We start from the raw sequence: 26,773 nt of genomic DNA on the forward strand, positions 1-26,773 counted from the left end.
AAAGATCTGAATAAAAATATTAAGCGAGAGCACTATCCAATACCCAAGTGTGAAAAAATCACCAGCGGAATGGCGAGTGCTAAAAAAAATTCATAAATTAATGCCTCCAGAGGATTTTGGCTAATGCAGTTAGATGACACAAGCAAGAAGTTGTGTATGTTCAACACACCACTTGGTCGATGCTGATTCAACAGAATTCCATTTGGTATTATTTCAGCTTCGGAGATATTTCATCGCGTGATGGAACAAATGACTGAAGGTATTGAAGGTGTACGTGTTTATGTGGATAATATAATTGTCTGGTCATCTACATGAGAAGAGCACAATGCAATGCTGTTGCAAGTCTTCCAACGAGTACATAAATTTGATCTAAAACTGAATAGAGTCAAATGTAATTTTGGAATCTCAACTCTGAAGTTCCTTAGAGATCAAATTTCGGATCATGGTGTGCGACCTGACGATGCCAATGTTGCTGCCATACAGAAAATGACAAGAAAGCTGTGTTGAGATTCTTAGGTGTTGTGAATTTTCTGGGGAAATTCATTCCTAACCTCTCGTCCAGAATTACTGCTTTATGACATCTCATCAAAAAGTCCACCATGTTTGCATGGACTGACACTCATCAAAAATAATGGATCGATCTTAAGTCACAACTGACCACTGCACCTCTTCTTTCTTTCTTTGACCCCGACAGAAACAAAAATCTCAATGGATGCAAGTCAAAGTGGAATTGGAGCAGTTCTTCTACAAAATGATGACTATTCTTCATGGTCACCAGTTGCCTATGCTTCAAGAGCAATGACATCTACTGAACAATGGTATGCCCAAATTGAAAAGGAATGTCTAGGTTTACTAACGGAAATTCTCAAGTTTCACGACTATGTATATGGTCTACCTACATTCACAGTCGAGACTGATCACCGATCACTTGTTCACATCATTCATAAAGATTTGAATGATATGACACCAAGGTTACAGCTACGTAGATATGACATTCGACTTGTATATACTCCAGGCAAGGAATTGATAATTGCTGATGCGTTATCATGTTCTGTTAACTCAGAAGAGCAACCAACTTAATTTATTCAGCACATAGAAGCTGAAGGGGAGCTTCGAGCTGAAACCTTCCCTGCCTCAGATGACAAACTGAAACTCATCCGTGATGAGACCAACAAAGATTCAATGTTACTTGGTTGGCCTGAAGGACATTGTTCCAAATATAGAAACATACAAGCTGAACTAACAGTTGTTGATGGATTGTTACTCCGACTCGATTGCATAGTGATTCCTATGTCACTTAGACCCATGATTCTGAGACAGATACATGAAGGTCATCTCAGCTAAGAAAAATGCAAAATGAGAGCGAGACAAGCTGTTTATTGGTCAGGTATCAACTGAGACATCATAAATCTTATTCACCAGTGTGAAACATGTCTAAATACGAACCTGCACAGTGCAAAGAAAAACTTCTACCGCATGCATTAGAGAAGACTCCATGGGCGGGATTCTCCAAAAATGGGGCTATGTCCTCATGCCAGCATGAAAAGCGGCACCAACCACTCCGGCATCAACAGTCCCCGATAATGGGGAATGCTCCCCTTTCGAGGGAGCGAGGTCGGCACCGGAGTGGTCCCCGCAGCTCCAGTCGGCGTGGAACGGCCGGCGCGAGTTCGCACATGCACGGAACGGCTGGCGTGATTCCGCGCATGCACGCCACGGCCGGCGTGATTCTGTGCATGTGCGTGGGTTCCCTCCTCCGTGCTGGCCCCCGGCACAGAGGAACCAGCCCACCCGCCGATTGGTAGGCCCCGATCGTGGGTCAGGCCACCATGGGGGCCCCATTCCCCCTCCAGGACGGCCCCCGCAGACACACCTTCCAGGTCCCACCGTGTGGGACCTGAGTAACGAACGCCGGCAGGACTCGGCCGAACTCGGCAGCCACTCGGCCCATCGGGGCCCGGAGAATCGCCGGGTTGGGGGGGGGGGGGTGCTTTCAATGGCCCCAGACCGGTGCGGCGGGAATCCCGCGGGCACCCGAGAATTGTCGGGGGAGAAGTGGGAAGCCGGCATCGGGGCGGCGGGGCGTAATTCTCACGTCCCGCGGGGATTCTCCGACACCCGGCGTGGGGTCGGAGAATCCCGGCCCATGGCCGAAAGTAGGAATCGACTTGTTTCATTTCAATTAATTACGTGTTAATCATAGACTACTTTTCAAATTATCCTGAAGTCATTAAGTTGTCATAATTGACTTCCAGATCTGTTATCAAGGCTACAAAAGAAGTCTTTGCGAGACATGGTATTCCGAACACTGTCATGACTGATAACAGCAGGCAGCACGGTGGTGCAGTGGTTAGCATTACTGCCTCACGGCGCTGAGGTCCCAGGTTCAATCCCGGCTCTGGGTCACTGTCCGTATGGAGTTTGCACGTTCTCCCCATGTTTCCGTGCGTTACACCGCCACAATCCAAAGATGTGCAGGGTAGGTGGATTAGCCACGCAAAATTGCCCCAAAACAATAAAAAAAAAAAAAAATTTATTTCAATGACTGATAACAGACTGTGTTTTGATAGTCATGAATGGTCAAAAGTCACCAAAGAATATAATTTTGCTCACATTACGTCAAGTCCATACTATCCGTAATCAAATGGAAAAGTTGAGAAAGAGGTTCACGTAGTGAAGCCCCTTCTATACAAACCCTTCGATTCTCATGCTGATATGAACCTTGCTTTACTCAACTACAGAGCAACTACACTTGCCACGGGTTTATCGCCAGCTCAATTGTTGCTGAACAGGGAGTTAAGGACTACTCTTCAGTTCAGACTTCCTGATCCAGATCATCTGCCCGTAATCAACAAGTTGCAATGTCAACAAGACATAGAACAACAATACTACAATCAATATGCAACCACACTAGAACCACTGAACAAAACAGGATTCTTATTCTTGATGGAGGTTGGTCTGCTATTGCTAAAGTGATTTGTCAAGCAGCAACACGCTCCTATACCACTCAAACGAATGAAGGTTCAATTGTTCGACAAACTCGACTTCCGGGTGTGGCGAATACCAGCTGAGTCGCACATTTCGGCAGCTCCCTGTGAAACGGACTTTTGGGCTCTTGATAGGAGCCCCAACGGCAATTTTGACGGCTAAAAACACTGTGCGGTAAACCAGAAGGGAATCCCCCCTGGATACGGATGGAAAAAGGAGAGGGAAGTGGCCAGATTGCAGTGGATCCTTTAGAACAGCGGCAAGGAAGGCAAGCAAAAACCAAGATGGCGTCGGAAGGTGGCAGTTTAACATGGGGCCCTGAACAACAAGAGTTCTTGAAATGCTGTGTGGAAGAGATCAAAAAGGAAATGAAGAAAGAGCTGTTGGCCCCGATACTACAGGCGATCGAAGGGCTAAAGGAGGAACAAAAGACCCAGGAGCGGGAGCTTCGGGTCGTGAAGGCAAAGGCAGCCAAGAATGAGGACGATATACAGGGCCTGGTGGTGAAGACGGAGACGCAGGAGGCACATCAGAAACGATGTGTGGAAAGGTTGGAGGCACTGGAAAACAACGCAAGGAGGAACAACCTGAGGATTCTTGGTCTTCCTGAAGGTGTGGAGGGAGCGGACGTCGGGGCATATGTGAGCATGATGCTGCACTCGTTAATGGGAGCGGAGGCCCCGGCAGGTCCGTTGGAGGTGGAGGGAGCATACCGAGTGATGGCGCGAGGACCGAGAGCAGGAGAAATTCCCAGAGCCATCGTGGTGAGATTCCTCCGTTTTAAGGATAGAGAAATGGTCCTTAGATGGGCGAAGAAAACTCGGAGTAGTAAATGGGAGAACGCGGTGATCCGCGTTTATCAAGACTGGAGTGCGGAGGTGGCGAGAAGGAGGGCGAGCTTTAATCGGGCCAAGGCGGTGCTTCATAAAAAGAAGATAAAATTTGGAATGCTGCAACCGGCAAGACTGTGGGTCACATATCGAGAGAGGCACCACTACTTTGAGACGGCGGATGAAGCGTGGACTTTTATTGTGGAAGAAAAACTGGAATGAGCGGGTTATTAAAAAGAACGTTCGAACAAAGTGGTGGGGCGAATGTGGGGGGCAAAGAGGGGTTTTATGTACTAATCCTGCGATGCGGTAACTTTTCTCTCTCCCACAGGTGGTGATGGGGGGAGGAGGGGAGGTGGAGGAGATGGGGCGTTGGCCATTGGGGGCGGGGCCAAGGGAGAAGCGCGGGCTTGGTTCCCGCGCTATGATAATCATGGCGGGAATAGAGAAGCAGGAAGGAGGGGGCGTCGGACGGTGCGAGCCGAGGTCACGGGGGGAAGCCGAGGTCAGCCAGAGTTTGCTGACTTCTGGGAGCAACATGGGGGGAGTAATTACGCTAGCGGGGGATCTAGCGGGGGGGGTGGGAGGGGGGAATTACTGGGTTGCTGCTGCTGGGGAGAGGGGGGAGCTGGTATGGGAGAGGATGGGCGGGGGGGGGCACCGCCTGGGGGAGATACAGCTGCGTGGGAACCGGGTGAGGAGCTGGAAAAAGGTGATGGCTAATCGACAAGGGGGGGGGGTAGGAAGCCCCCCAACTCGGCTGATCACGTGGAACGTGAGAGGGCTGAACGGGCCGATAAAGAGGGCACGGGTACTCGCACACCTTAAGAAACTTAAGGCAGATGTGGTTATGTTACAGGAAACGCACCTGAAACTGATAGACCAGGTTAGGCTACGCAAAGGATGGGTGGGGCAGGTGTTCCATTCGGGGCTAGATGCGAAAAACAGGGGGGTGGCTATATTAGTGGGGAAGCGGGTAATGTTCGAGGCAAAGACTATAGTGGCGGATAACGGGGGAAGTACGTGATGGTGAGTGGCAAACTACAGGGGGAGACGGTGGTTTTGGTAAACGTATATGCCCCGAACTGGGATGATGCCAATTTTATGAGGCGGATGCTAGGACGCATTCCGGACCTAGAGATGGGAAAGCTGATAATGAGGGGAGATTTTAATACGGTGTTGGAACCAGGGCTGGATAGGTCGAAGTCCAGGACTGGAAGGAGGCCGGCAGCAGCCAAGGTACTTAAAGATGTTATGGAGCAGATGGGAGGTGTAGACCCGTGGAGATTTAGCAGACCTAGGAGTAAGGAGTTCTCGTTTTTCTCCTATGTCCATAAAGTCTACTCGCGAATAGACTTTTTTGTGCTGGGTAGGGCATTGATCCCGAAGGTGAGGGGAACGGAGTATACGGCTATAGCCATTTCGGGTCACGCTCCACACTGGGTGGACTTGGAGATAGGGGAGGAAACAGGAGGGCGCCCACCCTGGAGAATGGACATGGGACTAATGGCAGATGAGGGGGTGTGTCTAAGGGTGAGGGGGTGCATTGAAAAGTACTTGGAACTCAATGATAATGGGGAGGTCCAGGTGGGAGTGGTCTGGGAGGCGTTGAAGGCGGTGGTTAGAGGGGAGCTGATATCAATAAGGGCACATAAAGGGAAGCAGGAGAGTAAGGAACGGGAGCGGTTGCTGCAAGAACTTTTGAGGGTGGACAGACAATATGCGGAAGCACCGGAGGAAGGACTGTACAGGGAAAGGCAAAGGCTACATGTAGAATTTGACTTGCTGACTACAGGCACTGCAGAGGCACAATGGAGGAAGGCACAGGGTGTACAGTACGAATATGGGGAGAAGGCGAGCAGGTTGCTGGCACACCAATTGAGGAAAAGGGGAGCAGCGAGGGAAATAGGGGGAGTGAGGGATGAGGAAGGAGAGATGGAGCGGGGAGCGGAGAGAGTGAATGGAGTGTTCAAGACATTTTATAAAAAATTATATGAAGCTCAACCCCCGGATGGGAGGGAGAGAATGATGGGCTTCTTGGATCGGCTGGAATTTCCCAAGGTGGAAGAGCAGGAAAGGGTGGGACTGGGAGCACAGATCGAGGTAGAAGAAGTGGTGAAAGGAATTAGGAGCATGCAGGCGGGAAAGGCCCCGGGACCGGATGGATTCCCAGTCGAATTCTATAGAAAATATGTGGACTTGCTCGCCCCGGTACTGACGAGGACCTTTAATGAGGCAAAGGAAAGGGGACAACTGCCCCCGACTATGTCTGAAGCAACGATATCGCTTCTCTTAAAGAAGGAAAAGGACCCGCTACAATGCGGGTCCTATAGACCTATTTCCCTCCTAAATGTAGATGCCAAGGTCCTGGCCAAGGTAATGGCAATGAGAATAGAGGAATGTGTCCCGGGGGTGGTCCACGAGGACCAAACTGGGTTTGTGAAGGGGAGACAGCTGAACACGAATATACGGAGGTTGTTAGGGGTAATGTTGATGGCCCCACCAGAGGGAGAAACGGAGATAGTAGTGGCGATGAATGCCGAGAAAGCATTTGATAGAGTGGAGTGGGAAGGGATTCTTACAGCGTAGCAGGGATAGGGGGGGGCTGGCACTACCGAGCCTAAGTGAGTATTATTGGGCCGCTAATATTTCAATGGTGAGTAAGTGGATGGGAGAGGAGGAGGGAGCGGCGTGGAAGAGATTAGAGAGGGCGTCCTGTAGGGGGACTAGCGTACAGGCTATGGTGACAGCCCCATTGCCGTTCTCACCGAGGAACTACACCACAAGCCCGGTGGTGGTGGCTACACTGAAGATTTGGGGACAGTGGAGACGGCATAGGGGAAAGACTGGAGCCTTGGGGGGGTCCCCGATAAGAAACAACCATAGGTTTGCCCCGGGGGGAATGGATGGGGGATATGGAATGTGGCAAAGAGCAGGAATAACGCAACTGAAAGATCTGTTTGTGGATGGGAAGTTCGCGAGTCTGGGAGCGCTGACCGAGAAATATGGGTTGCCCCAAGGGAATGCATTCAGGTATATGCAACTGAGGGCTTTTGCGAGGCAACAGGTGAGGGAATTCCCGCAGCTCCCGACACAAGAGGTGCAGGACAGAGTGATCTCAAAGACATGGGTGGGGGATGGTAAGGTGTCAGATATATATAGGGAAATGAGGGACGAAGGGGAGACTATGGTAGATGAACTAAAAGGGAAATGGGAAGAAGAGCTGGGGGAGGAGATCGAGGAGGGGCTGTGGGCAGATGCCCTAAGCAGGGTAAACTCGTCGTCCTCGTGTGCCAGGCTAAGCCTGATTCAGTTTAAGGTATTACACAGGGCACATATGACTGGAGCACGGCTCAGTAAATTTTTGGGGGTGGAGGATAGGTGTGCGAGGTGCTCGAGAAGCCCAGCGAATCATACCCATATGTTTTGGTCATGCCCGGCACTACAGGGGTTTTGGATGGGGGTGACAAAGGTGCTTTCAAAAGTAGTAGGAGTCCGGGTCGAACCAAGCTGGGGGTTGGCTATATTTGGGGTTGCACAAGAGCCGGGAGTGCAGGAGGCGAGAGAGGCCGATGTTTTGGCCTTTGCGTCCCTAGTAGCCCGGCGCAGGATATTGTTAATGTGGAAAGAAGCCAAGCCCCCGGGGGTGGAGACCTGGATAAATGACATGGCGGGGTTTATAAAGCTAGAGCGGATTAAGTTCGTCCTAAGGGGGTCGGCTCAAGGGTTCACCAGGCGGTGGCGACCGTTCGTCGAATACCTCGCAGAAAGATAGACGGAATGGGAAAAAGAAGGCAGCAGCAGCAGCCCAGGATGGGGGGGGGGGGGGGGGGGGTGGGGGGGAGGGGGGGGAGGAGGAACCAGAAGGACTCTCAGGGTTGTTAATATATACTGTATAGTATGTATAGGTCGTTGCTACAGATAATTATATATTGGACTGTTAAATTATATTTTTGGAGAGTGTTACTTGTGACAAGGCAGTTGCCAATTAGGGCTAGTTTTCATTTTTGTTATTTATTATTTATTCATTTTTTGTTTATAAAATAGGTCATTGTTATTTGTGTTGTTACAATATTGTGTAAAGGATGCACAATGTACTGTGTTGGTTGACCAAAAATTTTCAATAAAATATTTAATAAAAAAAAAAAAATTGTTCGACAAACTCGATGAGCACTTTTGAAAATCAAACCATCGAACAAGATTTTTCCAGATCTACAACTGCATGAAAGTTTCTTTCACAATACAATGACTTCTTCCAAGGTTGTTGATGATTCACAGAAGACGTTAAAAACTTCTGACACTCCTCTTCTTGGATTGAGAATATCATCCAGGATTAGAAGGAAGCTGGACAGACTCAATTTGTGAATCATCACTGTTGGACTGTTTGATTATTAATTTTTTTCACTCGCATGTTAAATTCAGATACATATCATGTATTGTGTACCGATATTATATACTTTTTCCTTTTGATGATAGAAAAGAAATGTCTAAAAAAAGGGGGATGTAATGATATGTATATAGTCAGGTTAGTGAAGGGTTAATAATTACATCTCTATGTAAATCAAACACGAGAGGACGTTACTACTTCTCAGTAGTTAAGACAGGCTCTCAGGGAATTCTAGGAATAGCATAAGGAGAAGCATGGAGAAAGCACAAGGAGAAGCTTAGAGCAGAATGAATGTTAATTAGAGATAGCACGAGGTTAGATCATTATGTAGTTAGGATATTTAATTATCATCTGTAGCTCAGTAGAATGTTCGAACTTCATTTAATTAGTAGTGTAATAATAACTTAGTTTTTTTTGATACCAATCTTTTGATTGGTATATTCTTTGTCAACACTACATCAGGTCATTCTGGAAGAAAAGACAAAGAATACAACATTTTACCAATCATGGTAATATAACAGTCATTGATCTGTTTGCTGCCATATCTCAGTGGTTTCAGGGTCATACCAACAATTGGGAGTCAGATTCTTCCTAAACCATAAAGTGATGTGCTGTTGTTCGAAGCCAGAAGTCTTTCAGTCCAACAGGACTGTCACACTGGCTCCTATATCTAACTTTCAATTTGTTAGATGGCCATTGACAGAAAAGATTGCATTCCAAAGTGAGAAACTAAGAAGATGTTTGACCTCCCCAAGAAACATGGCTGTGCGTCTTCTGGTTTGCAAACTCAACTTCATGCATAACTTTGAGCCTCCCCTGTGTTGAAGAACTGCTTTACACACTTTGCCCCAGTATCTAATCCTGTTGTACTGAAAGCATTGGGCTGCACTTGCAGGACATTGATCTCACCTCTCTCCACAGCACTGGCACAGTCATTCTGCTGGCCATTTTTCAGGAATTGCTTTCCCTGACTTAGAGTACCCCTCTTTGCTTGTAGGTTTAACTAACCCGATTTATTTATTTTTTAAATTTAGAGTACCCAGTTCATTTTTTACAATTAAGGGGCAATTTAGCATGGCCAGTCCACCTAGCCTGCATATCTTTGGATTGTGGGGGCGAAAACCACGCAAACGCGGGGAGAATGTGCAAACTCCACACAGACCATGACACAGAGCCGGGATCGAACCTGGGACCTCGGTGCCGTGAGGCGGCAGGGCTAGCCCACTGCGCCACCGTGCTGCTCACCGATTTAATTTTTTTGACGAGATAATAGAGTGAAAGGATTGATGAAGGTAATGTGCTTGATACATGGAGCTGGATTCTCCAAAAATGGGGCTATGTCCCCACGCCAGCGTAAAAACACTGGAGTTTCACTTCCCAGATTCCTGCAAAAAATAAAGAGCAATTCACTTACCTGGAGGGGGCTAGCAGGGACCCGTCGTGAAGTTCGCAGCTTTAGCTGCGGATACAGACCTACACATTTCCAGTTCCGAGTCCGCTGAATGCCCCCGTCCCCCCCACCTGGGCAGCCGTGAACTTAGTCCCGACCGGCCATATGTGGTTAGAACCATGGCGTTGGGAAATCGTCCAGTCGGAGCGGAGTATCGCTGGGAGGGCCTCTGGCAATGCCCTCCCAGCTGCACGGCGTGATTCACAGACGAGTGATTCTCTGGGGTCCGGAGAATCGGCGGAGAGGCGCCGAGCGCAATTTTGCCGAGAACGTTGATTCTCCGCCCCTGCGCCAAACGCGATTTTGGTGCGGGGCTGCGGAGAATCCAGCCCATGGACTTCCAAAAAATATTTGACAATTGCCATATAACAATCTAGCTGGCATAACTGCAACCCAAAGAACGAAAGAGATAATGGAAGCGTGGATACAATGTTGCAAAGTAACTGGAAGCAGAGAGTAATTGATTATTTTTCCGATTGGAGAAAGTTCTCCAGTTGCATTGATAATAGAACCATATGATTTTCTTGATATATATTAATGACTTCGACTTGGTTATATGGGGCAGTGTTCCAGAATTTTCAAATGAGACATAACTTGAAAGTATTGTGAACTGTTATGAGGATAGTGAAAGAATGTAAGAGAATATAGACAACTCAGTGGAGTGGGTGGACACGTGACAAACAACAATTAATGCACAGAAATGTGGGGCACGATTTGCTGGCCGTATCCTGGGACTCTTCCAGGATTCCCGACGGTCATTACGCCCCACGAGATCTAAGGAAATCTCACGAGACATCGCGATCTGGATTTGGCTCACAATGGGTGTGATCCAGACTGGCATAGTTAAGTCCCGTTTTGCTGGGGGCTAGCAAGAAGGCAGCATAGAGCACCCAGCTCCAGCTGCCGATACGACCTGGAGAATTGCCGGGTCCGTGGCCGCGCATATGCACGGCGGCGGCTTGCAGCGGCCGCGCCGTGCTTCATGGCGGATGTCGCTCACGGACCCGGCCCGCAAAATAGTGCCCCCCCTTCAGCCGGCTCGCGTGCCCTGGACCACCCCGCCACAGTTCCGCCAGCCCCGAATAATGGCTGCCCTACCCGTGAATCGGCCCTCCCCCAACTGTGGCGGCGCTGGACTAAGTCCGCAGCTGCCACACTGAGTTCCCGATGGGTGAGACTACTCGCGACCCATTCCATCGGGAACATGGCCGGTCGAGTGCCGAGCATCAGGGGGAGGACCTCCAGCAATGGCATGAGACCGTGGATAGATGGCGCGGCATATTCTGCGATTACGGCGCTTTGGAGGGGGCGGAGCATTGTGGAAGCAACGCCGCCCCCGATTCTGTTGGGAATTTGGATTCTCCGGCCCCTCACCAAACGCGATTTCGGCGTCGGTGTCCTGAGAATCCAGCCCAGGATTGCAGGACTTCCGGTGCCAGCCATGGAGTAAGCGGTCGCACATTTGGCAGCTCAAGGTAGATTTTTTGGACCTTTTCCCTGCTCGTAGGCTGGAAGTTTGGATGAAAAAAGATGCAGGATGCCAGGAGAAAGTGAGACTCCACTGGTGTGGCTGGTGGATGGATCCACGACCACAAGTGCGTCGAGAAGAAGGAAGCTAGTGGAACAGGAGAATCTTGGTGTGCCACATGTCAAGGTGGTGGAGGGTAAAGGGCCTGTCCTGCCCGCCCAGTGGTTGACAGAGCAGCTGGTGAACTTATTAAATGAGAAGTTCAGCCAGCAGAGAAGGGAAGCCCAGGAGGATCTAGCCAGGGTGGTAGAGCTGCTGAAAGCGGGGATTGACCGTGTGGAGCAGAGGTTGGAGTCCCAGGGCCAGGCGATGATGAAACTGGAGGAGATGGTGGGGGAGCACGGGGAGTGGCTCGTCTAATTGGTAGCCGAGATGGGAGTGATGCGGGAGACGCAAAAGCGGGCGAAGGAGAAGGTGGGGGATCTGGAGAACTGCTCCTGAAGACAAAACCTGCAGATCGTGGGGCTTGATTTCTTTGTGATGGACAAGGCGTTACTGGCGGGGGTGGTCGACTCGGAGTATTCGGCAATTGTGGTTTCAGACCATGCGCCGCATTGGGTAGATTTGCGTATGGACCTGGGGGTGCAGCTCCTGCAGTGGAGGCTGGATGTGGGGTTGTTGGCAGATGAGGAGCTGTGCGAACGGATGAGGTCTACCATCTGGGAGTATGTGGAGCTCAACGATACGGGGGATGTTACGGCTGCCACGCTATAGGGGGCATTCAAGGTGGTGTTTAGGGGCAGAGTTAATTTAGATTCAGGCACACAGGGAAAAGGAGGATCGAGCAGAGATGGCAAGATTGGTGGAAGAGATTTTGAGGGTTGATAGGAGATACTCGGAAGCCCTGGAGGCAGGGTTGTTGAAGGAGAGGCAGAGGCACCAGATGGAGTTTGGGCTGATGTCTACGGGGAAGGCAGTCGGAGGGCTAGGGGGGCAGTGTACGAGTACGGGGAGAAGGCGAGTAGGATGCTGGCCCACCAACTTAGGAAGCAGGAGGTGGTGAGGGAGATTGGAAGAGTGAAGGACGGGACGGGAAGGGTACTGGACCCGGTGGAGTAGAATAGGGTGTTCGAGGAGTTTTAGAGGAACCTCCGATCTTAGTTCCAAAGTCATTTTTTAAAAAGGTCAACGCGTTGATCTCGGGTTTATGTGGGTGTGGAACACCCCGCGGGTCAAGCGGGCGCTTTTGGAACGGGGGTGAGGTGGTGGGGGAGCTGGCGTTGCCGAATATAATGAATTATTACTGGGTGGCCAACATCACTGCGGTTAGGAAATGGGTAGTGGGGGAGGGGCCGGTATGGGGGCAGCTTCTTGCAGAGGAAAGGGTTTAGGGGCATTGTTGACAGCGCTTCTGCCGTTCTCGCCAGCAGGTACTCTGTGAGCCCAGTGGTAGTGTCGGCCTTGAGAGTATGGTGCAGTGGAAGCGGCATCTGAGATTGGAGAGTGCCTCAGTGTGGGCACCGATTTGTGATAACCATAGGTTTCAGGGGTGGTGGCAGGCAGGGATTGAGCGGTTTGGGATTTGTTCATAGGGGGCAGTTTTGAGAGCTAGGAGGAATATGAGCTGTCCAATGGGAATGGGGTTAGATACTTGCAGGGCCGGGACTTTGTGAGGAGGCAGGTACTTTCCTGGGTTGCACCCTTGGGGCTGCAGGATAAGGTGCTGTCGAGAGAGGGGATAGGGGAAGGGAAGGTGTCCGAGGTTTGTAAGGAGCTAATGGACTGGGAGGGAGCCCCATAGGAGATGTTAAATGGAAATGGGAGGAGGAGCTGGGTGGGAGGGATAGAGGGCACTGGGGAGAATCCGGGACGTGGGAAGAGGCCCTGTGGAGGATGAATGCATCCTCGTTATGTGCAGGACTCAGCCTTATTCAGTTCAAAGTAGTTCACAGGGTGCATATGACGGTGGCTAGAATGAGTAGGTTCTTTGTGGGAGTAGAGGATAGGTGTGAACGGTGCGTGGAGAGGCCTGCGAACCATGTCCACATGTTCTGGGCACGTACAAAACTGAAGGGGTTCTGGCAGGGGTTTGTGGACGTAATGTCCAAGGTTTTGGGGGTAAAGATGGTCCCGAGCCCAGTGGTAGCGATATTTGGGGTGTCGGAAGCACGGGAATCCAGGGGGCGAGAGAGGCCCATGTTTTGGCCCTTGCCTCCCTGATAGCCCGGGAATGGGTTTTACTTGCATAGAGGGAATCGGAGCCACCGAAAGCGGGGATGTGGGGAAGTGACCTGGCAGAATTCCTGAGTTTGGAAAAGATTAAGTTTGTCTTGAGAGGGTCGGTTGATGGGTTTGCCCGGAGCTGGAAGCCGTTCATCGACTTCTTTAAGAAGGATCGAAGGTGTCAGCAGAGGGGAAGGGGGGGGGAGAGAGAAATGGAGGTTAAAAATGGGGGTGGTAGGACAGGAAGAGGGGAAGGGTGGGGGGGGGGGGGTTATTGGTTATTTATTGTGCTGTAGTTTGCTTTTGCTCTTATTTGTTTTGTTTGTTGTTTATATAAATGACTTAATAAAATATTTTAAAAGAAATACAGGATTGCAGGTAAACCATGCATTAATTTATTTATAATTATAATTATTTGTCTTGGAAAGAATGAAAGGGGCGATTCAGTGACCCCATTGTGCCCAGCGTGGATTTGGGTGCAACGGGTGAATCATGTGCGAGCCCTAAATTGGCTCCATGCCAGGTGCGAAACCTCACCCGAGTCACTCGGCTCACTCCACCAGCGTGATCTGGATCTTTTCCTGACTAGGAAAGATCCTGACCTGAATATTTAAATGATCGTAATGCTCATTTAAATACCCGGATGCCGGATTCACTCGGCGCCCACGACTCAACAGCTGCTCGTGGGAGATCTCGCCAGAATGCCATTTAGTACTGGCCCACACAAAGGTGGACCAATTGTAGCGGCATCTGGGGAGGGGGGGGTCTCTCAGGGCATTGGAGTCCCCTGGGTGCTTGGGGGCAGGGCAGGGTGGCACCCTGGCATCCAGCCACATTGGCACTGCCAGCCTGGCACCCTGGCATTGCTACCTTGGTATTGTCACGGTGCCTGCATGGTACTGCTAGGGTGTCAGGGGCACTGCCGGGGTGCCAAGCTGCCAGGTTGGCACTGCCAGGGCTCGGGCCTGGGGAGACCTTGCCAGGAAGAGGGGTTCCCGGGGCCACCCCAAGGTTGGGAGAGTGAAGAGGGGATCAAAAGTACAGGGGGGTCCTGAAAGAGTGGGGGAGGGAAAGATGGGGCTGCCTGACAAAATGGCGCCCAACTGAAGCTCACCAGCAGGAAACCCCTCTTAGTGCTGCCTCGGTGGGGGGAAACTACCCGAGGCCAAAACAAACATGCCATTCAGCAGACTTTAACTACATTCTGCTGAATCGCACCTGACATTTTTAATTTATTGTTTATCAGAATTATAATTCCTTTGTGGCTTTGTAATTTAGCAACTATTTAACACAAATAAAACTCTGATGGTATGACATATGGAAAGTCAAAACCAAGTACTATGTTCAGGTCATGGAAGGTTTGGGGATGGATAATTGGTACAAGGCAGGGGCACAGGGAAGGATGTGGTGTAAAGAGGAGGAGAGAGATGCATGGGCATCTTATACACCCTGCCGATTTTCCCTTCTGTTAGTTTCAATGGAAGTAAAAATGTGGCGGGATATATAAGGGGAGGTTGACATACTACCGTCCCCTTTGTGGCCCTGTTGAAGTTGACCATAGAGTCAGGTCACAAACGGTTAAATAAAGGTTTCACCAGATTAGCTGAGAAAGGAACAGAGGTAGGTGATGTTCCAAAAATGGAAAGTAAAGTGGAAGGGGATAAGGAGGGCAGGAGTGGAGCATAGGATATCTCTCTGCTGACAATCTGCTGCTTTATGTTACGGACCCGGTCCCCACCATGGTGATATAACGGAGCTATTGAGGAGCTTTGGTTTGTATTCAGGTTACAAGTTGAATATGGAAAAGAGTGAAGTTTTCCGGTTAACCCCCCCCCCCCCCCCCCCCCCAGGGAGGGGGGCCAACCTGGAGGTGTTGCCTTGTTGCCTTTTCACTTGGACAGCTCTTGCTTCAGGATCTGGGACTCCGGGTGGTCCATGATTGGGACCAGCTTTCATAAATTGAACTTTGCAAGTCTGGTAGACAAGGTTAAGTCCGATCTGCAAAAGTGGGACAATCTTCCTTGTCCCTGGCGGGCAGAGTCCAGTCTACTAAAAGTAATATTCTTCCAAGGTTTATGTTTTTGTTTCAATTTCTTTCTATCTTCCTCCCTAAATCTTTTTTTGTGAAGGTGAATAGGTTGATCTCGTTCTTTATATGGGCGGGCAAGACTCAGAGGATCGTAGGGTAGTTCTTCAAAGAGATAGGCAGTCGGGGGACCTAGCATTGCCAAATTTGCTTTATTATTATTGAGCGTCTAATGCTGAGAAGGTGCTGGGGTGACGCAGTGACCCAGGTTCAGTATGGGAACAGATTGAGGCGAGGCCATACAGGGAATCTAACCTGGGTGGTTGGTGATGGACTCACTTCCGTTTTCTCTGGTTAGGCACTCCTCAAACCCAGGGGTCGTGTCTACGTTAAGGGTATGAAGGTAATTCAGGCAGCATTTTAAGCTTCGATCCGTGTCGAGTTTGGCCCCTACCTGTGCCCATCACTTATTTGAGCCATTGAGATGGACGCCACGTTCGGGATGTGGGTAGGGAAGGGGCTGGAGAGAATCAGGGATTTGTTTTTAGAGTGGTGTTTTTGCCAGTTTGGAGGAATTGTCGGCGAAGTTTGGGCTTGTGGGGGCGAACTCATTCAGTTTCCTCGTGCTAAGCAATTTTGTAAGGATGACCTTCCCAACATTACTTGAGGCACCGTAGGTATCTCTGTTGGAAAGGATCCTTTCACTGGTGGGGTCGGAGAAGGATAGCACATCTGGTATTTATGGACAAAGTGTGTCTGAGGGTTTGGACTTGGTGGATGGTTTGGAGGAGAAGTGGGAGAGGGAGATGGGACCTATAGTGGATGATGAGGTGTAGAGTGAGGCCCTTCACAGGGTAAATGCCACGTCTTCATGTGCGTAGCTTGGTCTAATCCAGCAGACCAAGGCTAGGTTGAGGACTTTTTTTCCAGAGGTAGAAGGCAGGTGTGAACAGTGTTCCGATGGGCCGGCCAATCACACACACATGTTCTGGTCCTGCCCCAAACTGGCAAGGTTTTGCATCGATTCTGAATCTCGAACTGGAGCCTTGTCCTCTGGTGGGGTGTTGGACTCGCCGTGGTTGCAGACGGGTTGGAAGGCAGATGTTCTTGCCTTCGCCTCGTTGACTGCCCGGTGGCAAGTTCTGGTGGATTGGAGATCTTCTACCCCGTCCAGCACCTCGATAGGGTTGGGTGACCTAATGGAATTCTTGTACCTGGAGAAAGTCAAGTATACTGTTCGAGAGTCCTTTGAAAGGTTCTACTGGAGACAGCAGCCATTCATTACCTACTTTAAGGAATTAGTCAGTTTCTGTGTGGGGGGGTTTGGGGTTTATTTTGTTTTGTTTGTTTATCAGCTGTTTTTTTCTTCTCTTTGTGGATGGGGTGAGTATGGTTGGTTGGGGTTTTTGTTACGTTGGATTTGTGTATCATCAGCTGTAGGCAATCTGGATTTTGTTTAAAATGTTATTGTAAAATGGAAAATCTCTAATAAAAAGTAGGAAATTCTGGTGATGCAAACCTGAAATGGGAGCTTGCCTTGCATTTTGAAATGTAAAGTTGTAATAATAATCTTTATTGGTGTCACAAGTAGGCTTACATTAACACTGCAATGAAGTTACTATGAAAATTCCCAATCGATCCATTCATTTGAAGATGTAATAGAATGTAGTAAGATTAACAAATCATTCTTTATGTTAAATGTGGAGTCGCAATACATAAATGCCACTGACCTGCTTCTACTTAACTGGCCATCCAGATCAATTATAAGTGCAGTTCTTGAAACAATGTGTCTACTTGATCTAAAGGACTTTGTGGATCGAGCAACAAGTCTTTACTCGCAACTGATGAACAATCCAGCTAACAATACGTAAGTGTTGCAAAATTACAAAAATCTATCAGATAGCAATAAAAAAAAGGGACAAATTCAGATGGGGAGGCTTACTGTTGCATTCCCAACTGCACTTCATTTCCCAACCCTTCAAGACCACTGCTGGTCACTCTACCCATTAGGCAGAATAAAATGCCATCAAGGAAGAGGATGCAGGAAAGGGATCCATGGGGAGGAATTTTCCCCTTATCGCTTTCCATCTTGCGTTCATCAGGCCAGTCTCAAGAATACCAGAGTTCAAGCTATCATAACAGTTTTCTATTATAGGAAGAAAAGGGTGCCGATTGGCTGAGACATCAACATGGCGAATGCAATAAGGAAATACAGGCTCCTCAAACAATTTTAAAAAGGTTCAAAGCTTGAACATGTTACTTTTGTTTGCGGAGAATGGGTCCATGTAAGAACGTATGCTGCAAGCATAAATGAGTCACATTATAAGCTTTACTGATTATCTTAAATTGGTTGTTAGAGCAGCTGTTAGCACACTCTGAATTTTTCAGTAAAATGCTGACAATCACGGAATCACATCCAACAGTAGACATTTTGTTTTTGTTTCTGCAAAGCAATATGTTGTTTGATTCAATCAGCACTGGAATTCATGCTCTCCATCTGACAGGGTTTTGCTCAACTTTATGGTAGGCAGAATATTATTTTGGATTTATGGCAGCATCCAGTTCGTGGAAATTACCACTTACGTAGTCATTGCATAGTATGTGTGAAATGGCTTGCTTAAGCTGCTGTTCAAATTTTTGAGTAACTTTTTCTTTCCAGGGTAATGTGAGGTTGATGGACAATGGCAGCCTTAGGCCCATTTGTGATTTTCAGGATACATAGTGAACAATGATCTAATCAGGATAGCTATGATGTGTTCTATTTCTGCCACAATATTGCAAACTGAGCAAATTGCCCTATTTGCAAGATTGCTGATAAGGTCAATCTTATAATGCATGGATCTATAAATTCAATGTATATTGACCTTGATGCACTCCAATTCACTTTTGAAATGCAGCAGCCTAATTTCCTTAACATGCTAGTTGAGAAACCTGCTAATGAGTTCTCCATTACAGTCTACAACAAATTTGAACAACAGGGTGAGCAAACCATTTGATGCTGCTACTATGCAGTGGGTATGTAAGTAGTATTTCCTACCAGCAGGATGCTGCAATAAATCCAAAAAGATGTTCTGCCTATCACACAAATGAACAATATCATGTATGAATTTCAGTGCCTGCGCAGTACCAGGTATGTAGATATGTAGATATGCCCCAGTGATTGGCTGGTCAAGTCAAACAGTATGTTCCTTTGGTTGTTAATAATAATAATCTTTATTGTCACAAGTAGGCTTACATTAACACTACAATGAAGTTACTGTGAAAAGCTCCTAGTCGCCACATTCCGGCGCCTGTTCGGGTACACAGAGGGAGAATTCAAAATGTCCAAATTACCTAATAGCACGTCTTTCGGGAATTGTGGAAACCAGAGCACCCGGAGGAAACCCATGCAGGCACGGGGAAAATGTGCAGACTCCGCACAGACCGTGACCCAAGCCGGGAATCGAACATGGGGCCCTGGTGCTGTGAAGTCATAGTGCTAACCACCATGCTACCGTGCTACCATGTTTGTAATCATCAGAGTATATATCATACTCAATCACCCTGCGCTTGCAAAACCTAAAACAAAACATCTACTGTTAGATGTGATTCTGTGGCTAGGGAGCACTTGTTAATCGTTATCCTAACAGTCAACTTAAGATAATTGGTAGGGGAGCCTAGCAGGGAAGACGGTGGAACAGAAAAGACAGGAGTTTTGGGGGGTTATTCAGGAGGCAAAACAGAAATTCATCCTAAGGAGGAGGAAACATGCTAAGGAGAGGACAAAGTAACCATGGCTGACAAAGGAAGCAGGGACAGCATAAAACAAAAGAAAAAGCATCAATGTGGCGAGGATTAGTGGGAAGCGAGAGGATTGGGAAGATTTTAAAAGCAAGCACCGGGCAGCTAAAAAAGCAATAAAGAGGGGAGATGATGAAATATGATTGTAAGCTAGCTAGTAATATAAAAGAAGGTTGCAAGAGCTTTTTGCGATATATAAAAGGTAAGAGCGATGCAAGAATGGACATTGGATCACTGGAAAATGAGGCTGGAGAAATAGTAATAGGGGTCAAAGAAATGGCAGAGGAACTGAATTGGTACTTTGCATCGGTCTTCACAGTGCAAGACACCAGTGGGATGCCAGAGTTCCAGGAGAATGAGGGGGCAGAGGTGAGTGTAGTGGCTATCACCAAGGAGAAGGTTCTGGGGAATGTGAAAGGCCTGAAGGTGGACAAATAACCCGAACCGGATGGACTACACACCAGGGTTCTAAAGGAGATATCTGAGGAGATTGTAGAGGCATTGGTGGTGATCTTTCAGGAATCACTGGAGGCAGGGAGGGTCCCAGAGGATTGGAAAATGGCTAATGCAAGAAGGGAGGGAGGCAGAAGACAGGAAATTATAGGCTGGTTAGCCTGAATTCAGTCATTGGTAAGATTTTAGAATCCATTATAAAGAATGAGATTGTGAGTTTGTGGCAGTGCATGATCAAATAGAACTGAGTCAGCACTGCTTCGTCAAATGGGGAGGTCATGCCTGACAAATTTGTTAGAGTTCTTTGAGGCGGTTAGGAGGAAGTTAGAAAAAGGCGAGCCAGTGGACATGATCTATTTGGATTTCCAGAAGGCCTTTGACATGATGTCGTACAGGTGGCTGCTAAATAAGATAAGAGCCCATGGTGTTTTAGGCAAGGTACTGGCATGGATAGAGGATTGGCTGACTAGCAGAAGGCAGAGAATGGGGATAAAGGGATGATTTTCAAGATGGCAACCGGTGACTTGTGGTGTTCCACAATAGTTAGTGTTGGGATAAAAATTATTCACAACATACATTAATAATCTAGAAAAAAGGAACGGAGGGCATTATTGCTAACTTTGCGGATAATACAAAGATATGTAGAGGGACAAGTAGTGTTGAGGAAGCGGGGAAGCTGCAGAAGGACTTGTAAAGGCGAGGAGAGTGGGCAAAGAAGTGGTAGATGGAATACAATGTGGGAAACTATTAGGATATGTACTTTGGTAGGACGAATAGAGGCAGAGACTTTTCTAAATGGGGAAAGACTTCAGAAATCTGAAGCACCAAGGGGCTTAGTTCAGGATTCCCTTATGGTTAATATGCAGGTTCAGTTGGCAGTTAGGAAGGCAAATATAATGTTGGCATTCATGTCGAGAGGGCTAGAATACAAGAGCAGGGATGTACTGCTGAGGCTGTATAAGGCTCTGGCCAGACCCCATTTGGAATATTGTGAGTAGGTTTGGGTCCCATATCTGAAGATGGAGATACTGGACTTGGAGGGGGTCCAGAGGTGATTCACAAGAATTATCCTGGGAATGAAGGACTTGTCATATGAGGAGCAGTTGAGGACTCTGGGAGGGTAACCTATGGAACGAGTCAGAGAAAGAGGGAGCAGGGAGAAAAACAAAATATAGAAAAGGGAATAAGAAAAGTGATAGGCGAAGAAACCAAGGGCAAAATTCAAACAGGGCAAAAGAGAAAAATATTAGGAGCAAGACAAACAATGTGAAAAAGACAAACTTAAAGGCTCTGTGCCTTAATGCATGGAGCATTTGAAATAAAGTGGATGAACTAATCGCGCAGATAGATATAAATGAGTACGATATAATTGGTATTACGGAGACATGGCTGCAGGGTGACCAGGGATGGGAACTGAATGTCCCTGGGTATTCAGTATTTAGGAAGGACTGGCATAAAAGAAAAGGTGGTGGTGTAGGAATTTAACACAATAGTGTGAAAGGATATAAGCTCTGACAATGTGGAATCTGTATGGGTAGAGTTGATATATACCAAGGGGCAGAAAAACATTAGTGGGTGTCATATAAAGACCCCCAAACTGCAGTGCTGATGTTAGGAATAGCATTAAACAAGAAATTAAAGATGCATGTATTTCTGGAATATCGGAGATCATTGGTGATTTTGATCTGCACGTAGATTGGGCAAATCAAATTAGCCACAATGCCGTAGAGGAGGAATTCCTGGAGTGTATACGGGATGGTTTTCTTGACCAATATGTGGAGGAACCATCTGAGACTAGGTGCTGTGTAATGAGAAGGGAATCATTGCCAATCTGGCTGTGCGAGACCCCTTGGGGATGAGCGACCTTAACATGAGAGAATTTTTTATCGTGATGGAGAGTGACGTAGTTGATTCGGAGACTAGGGTGCTGAATCTTGATAAAGGAAGCTATGAAGATATGAGGCGTGAGTTGGCCTTGATTGGGGAGAGTTACTTAAAGGGATGACAGTGGATAGGCAATGGCAAAATTCAAGGAACGCATGGGGGAACTGCAGCAACTTTTCATTCCTGTCTGGCATAAAAGCAAATTGGGTAAGAGGCCAATCCATGGCTTACAAAGGATATTAGAAATAGTATCCGATGCAAGGGAGAAGCACACAGATTGGCCAAGAAAAATAATAAGTCTGAGGATTGGGAGCAGTTTAGAATTCAGCAAAGAAGGACCATGGGATTGATTTCAGAAGGGGAAAATACAGTATAAGAGTAAGCTTGCAGGGAACATAAAGACTGACACTAAGAATTTCTATAAAAAGTGAAAAGAAAGAGATTGGTGAAGACAAATGTAGGCCCCCTACAGACAGAAACAGGGGTATTGTATAATAAGGCACAATGAAATGGCTGAGCAATTGAATACATACTTTGGTTCTGTCTTCACAAAAGAGCACACAAATCAGATACCAGAAATGTTGGAGAATGAAAGATTTAGTGAGAGGGAAGAACTGAGGGAGATCAATATTAGTAGAGAAATGGTGCTGGGGAAATTGATGGGATTGAAGGCGGGTAAATCCCCAGGGCCTGATAATCTGCATCCCAGAGTACTTAAGGAGGTGGCTGTGGAAATAGTGGATGCATTGGTGGTCATCTTCCGGGATTCTATAGACTCTGGAAAAGTCCCTGCAGATTGGAGAGTAGCTAATGTCACTCCAATATTCAAAAAAGGAGGTAGAGAGAAAACGGGGAATTATAGACCAGTAAGCCAAACATCGGTAGTGGGGAAAATTCTTGAAACCATTATCAAGGACTTTATAGCAGAAAATTTAGAAAGCAGTGGCAGGATCAGTCAGAGTCAAATGGATTAATGAAGGGGAAATCATGCTTGACAAATCTGTTGGAATTCTTTGAAGATGTAACTAGTACAGTTTACAATGGGGAGCCAGTCGATGTGGTTTATTTGGACTTTCAGTAGGCATTTGATAAAGTCCCGCATAAGAGATTATTGAGGTGGATAGAAAATTGGTTGGCAGAGAGGAAACAAAGAGTAGGAATTAATGGGTCCTTTTCAAATTGGCAGGCAGTAACTAGTGGGATGCCACAGGGATCGGTGCTAGGACCCCAACTATTCACAATATATAATAATGATTTGGGTCAGGGAACAAAATGTAACATTTCAAAGTTTGCAGATGAAACCAAGTTGGGTGGGAGAGTGAACTGTGACGAGAATACAGAGATCCTACAGCGTGATCTGGACAGATTGGGCGAGTGGGCAAATCAATGGCAGATGCAGTATAATTTGGATAAGTATGAGGTTATTCACTTTGGAAGCAAAAACAGGAAGGCAGATGACTACCTGAATGGTTGTAAATTGCGAGAGAGAAGTGCGCAGCGGGACCTGGGTGTCCTTGTGCACCAGTCGCTGAGGGTAAGCATGCAGGTGCAGCAGGCAGTAAAGAAGGCTAATGGTATGTTGGCCTTCATTGTGAGAGGTTTCGAGTACAGAAGCAGGGATGTATTGTTGCAATTATACAGGGCCTTGGTGAGGCCACACCTAGAATATTATGTGCAGTTTTGGTCTCCTCTGAGGAAGGATGTTCTGGCTCTCGAGGGAGTGCAGCGAAGGTTTAACAGACTGATTCAGAGATGGCGAGACTGCCATATGAGGAGAGATTGACTAGGTTGGAATTGTTCTTGCTGGAGTTCAGAAGAATGAGGGGGGATCTCAGAGAGACTTATAAAATTCTAACAGGACTAGACAGGGTAGATGCAGGGAAGATGTTACCAATGATGGGTGTGTCCAGAATCAGGGGTCACAGCCTGAGGATGCAAGGTAAAGCATTTCGGACAGAGGTAAGGAGACATTTCTTCTCCAAAGAGTGGTGAGCCTGTGGAATTCATTACCACAGGAAGTAGTTGATGCTAAAACATTGAACATATTCAAGAGGCGGCTAGACATAGCACTTGGGGCGAATAGGATCAAAGGTTATGAGGAGAAAGCAGGATTAGGCTATTGAGTTGGATGATCAGCCATGATCGTGCTAAATGGCAGAGCAGGCCCGAAGGGCCAAATGGCTTCCTCCAGCTCCTAACTACTATGTATCTATGTATCTATATTCGATGGAGTTTAGAAGGATGAGGGGGCATCTCATTGAAACTTACAGAATATTGCGAGGCCTGGATAGAGTGGACGTGGAGAAAACGTTTCCATTAGTAAGAGAGACCCAAGGGAACAGTCTCTAAAATTAAGTGACGATCCTTTAAAACTGAGATAAGGATAAATTTCTTCAGCCAGAGGGTGGTATATCTGTGCAACTCATTGCCAGAGAAGGCTGTGGAGGCCAAGTCACTGAGTGTCTTTAAGACAGAGATAGACAGGTCTTGATTAATAAGGGGACCATGGATTACAGGGAGAAGGCAGCAGAATGGGGTTGAGAAACATATCAGCCATGATTGAATGGCAGAGCAGACTCAATGGGCTGAATGGCCTAATTCTCTTCCTATATCTTCTGGTCTTATAATTGATTGAGCTCATTTGCACTTGCGAGAAGTTACAAACATTCAGAAGGACTTGGACAAGCTAGGAGAGTGGGCAATGAAGTGGCAAATGAAATACAATGTGGAAAAGTGTGAGGTTATGCACTTTGGAAGGAGGAATCTAGGCATAGACTATTTTCTAAATGGGGAAATGCTTTGGAAAGCAGAAGCACAAAGGGACTTGGGAATCTTTGTTCACGATTCTCTTAAGGTTAATGTGCAGGTTCTGTCGGCAGTTAAGAAGGCAAATGCAATGTTAGCATTCATGTCAAGAGGGCTGAAATACAAGACGAGGGATGTACTTCTGAGGCTGTATAAGGCTCTGGTCAGACCCCATTTGGAGCACTGTGAGCAGTTTTGGGCCCCATATCTAAGGAAGGATGTGCTGGCCTTGGAAAGGGTCCAGAGGAGGTTCGCAAGAATGATCCCTGGAATGAAGAACTTCTCGTATGAGGAACATTTGAGGACTCTGGGTCTGTACTCGTTGGAGTTTAGAAGGATGAGAGGGGATCTTAATGAAACGTAAAAGATACTACGAGACTTGGATAGAGTGGACGTGGAGAGGATATTTCCACTTGTAGGAAAAACTAGAACCAGAGGATACCATCTCAGATTAAAGGGACGATCCTTTAAAACAGAGATGAGGAGGAATTTCTTCAGCCCGAGGGTGGTGAATCTGTGGAACTCTTTGCGGCAGAAGGCTGTGGAGGCCAATTCATTGAGTGTCTTTAAGACAGAGATAGATAGGTTCTTGATTAATAAGGGGATCAGGAGTTATGGGGAGAAGACAGGAGAATGGGGATGAGAAAATATCAGCCATGATTGAATGGCGGAGCAGACTCGATGGGCCAAGTGGCCTAATTCTGCTCCTATGTCTTATGGTCTTATCTCCTTTATTCTGCTGGACCAAGGATGGTCTTATTAGCAGAGACCCGTTCTCTGCAGATGAAAGGAATATGTTCAAGTCTTGCACCTTTTTCTCAATTACCTTGGAGCTTGGGGTCCTGGAGTTCCCCATTGCTTACCCCATTGCAACACCTTGACCAATCAGAGTCGACTTGCCAACCGATCATCACACTTATCTCCTGCAGTTTAACTTGTTGAGTTCATTTGAAATTTGTCATTCTTGTATTTGTCCTGATGAGAGCAAGATTAAAAAGCTTTGGCAACATGTCTCTCTTTTCAGCAACATTCAGCAAGTTATATATGACCAATCGGCTGACGATTGAAATGAAAAATGTAACTGTGCCTTGGAGAATGCTTCTCTAAAGTTGTGGCTAAGTCACCTTCGCTGCATAATGGAGCAAGCTGAAATCTACATTTCACCTCACACAGGAATGCTTGAATTTGGGCTATCTTGAAACTTATTGTGAATGAGAATATTTTCAACAAAAATACCTGTGTTTGGTTGTTTTCGACCCTTCATTTAATCGTAGGGATAATTCATGACCCAAACATTGAAACAGTCATTGTAAAAATGTAAATATAGTGATCTGGATTCTCCGGTCTGCCAGCCGTGTGTTCCTCGATGGCGTGTTCTCGCCGGCAGCGGGTTTCTCCGTTTCCGCCATCCGTCAATGGGATTTCCCATTGAGGCCACCCCACTCTGCCGGAAAAGCCAATGCTGAAAGGGATACTAGCTGAGGATTAGGAAACATTTTAAAATGAGAAGATAGAGATAACTTTCAGCATTGCATTCTTAACAGATAGCCTCTCCTGCCAGGTGCACGTTAGATATTCAGGTATAATCATCAGGAAGACACCCCAAAATATCAATTTTATTGTGCAGAATTTTAAAATGACAATTGAAAGAAAATATTAAAATATTGCTACATTCTTCTCTTTCAGAATTCCAAATTATATCAGAAATGTAATCTACTGTGAGGCCATTAAAGCTGGCACTGATAAAGAATGGAACTTTGCCTGGACACTTTATCTGAATCATACATCAATGGAAGAGGATGATGATTTACTTATTGCTATGAGCTGTAGTAGAGAACCATGGATTCTAAACAGGTATTAGTTTTCCAGCAGACAGCAATGTAACAAACCAGTAAATCCTTGGGCTGGATTCTACGCACCCCGACACCGAAATTGCGGCCGGGTGGAGAATCCATTTTGCCGCATTAAATCGGGACCGGCGCCAGTTCCCTGATTCTCCGGGCCCCGAAAAGCCGTGCCGCAAATCACCTACCTGCAGCCATTGCTGGAGGTCCGCCCCACCATTCTCCGCCCCCGCCGAAGTCCCGACACCGTGGATCTAACATGGTCCTGTTGGTCGGGATACTAGCGTGGCGGCTGCGGACTCATTCCGCGGCCCCCCTGGTCGGGGGCGGGCCTACGGAGGACAAGGGGCTCTTATACGCGACCGGGCAATGTTTGGGCGGGTGGTCAGGGTCGGGCGCGCAGCTGATCGTGGGCACTATTTTCAGGGTCCAGCTCCATGGTCTGAATCCGTCATGGAGCACGGCGCAGGTGCTGGAGGCCGCCGGCATGCGCATGCGCGGCCTCCGACCCGGAAGTGTGGGGGCCCATATCTGCAGTGAAAGCTGCTAGATTTACACTGGTTCCCTGCTATCCGCCTGCATATGTGGCCCTTTCACACCTGTTTATCTGGCATGAAAGTCCACAGTTTTTACGA

The 26,773-nt window shown here is 47.4% G+C and overlaps 1 protein-coding gene across 1 annotated transcript in view; it reads left to right on the top strand.

Annotated features, from left to right (window-relative positions):
* LOC140429466 (aminopeptidase Q-like) overlaps positions 1–26,773 on the top strand; it is a 246,262-nt gene that overhangs the window by 206,461 nt on the left and 13,028 nt on the right. The window contains exons 16-17 of the mRNA XM_072516494.1: positions 17,129–17,239; positions 25,981–26,148. Coding sequence (XP_072372595.1) covers positions 17,129–17,239; positions 25,981–26,148 — 279 coding nt within the window. The remainder of the gene's footprint in view (positions 1–17,128; positions 17,240–25,980; positions 26,149–26,773) is intronic.

Source organism: Scyliorhinus torazame, chromosome 9, assembly GCF_047496885.1.
Source record: "Scyliorhinus torazame isolate Kashiwa2021f chromosome 9, sScyTor2.1, whole genome shotgun sequence".
NCBI classification, from domain to species: domain Eukaryota; kingdom Metazoa; phylum Chordata; class Chondrichthyes; order Carcharhiniformes; family Scyliorhinidae; genus Scyliorhinus; species Scyliorhinus torazame.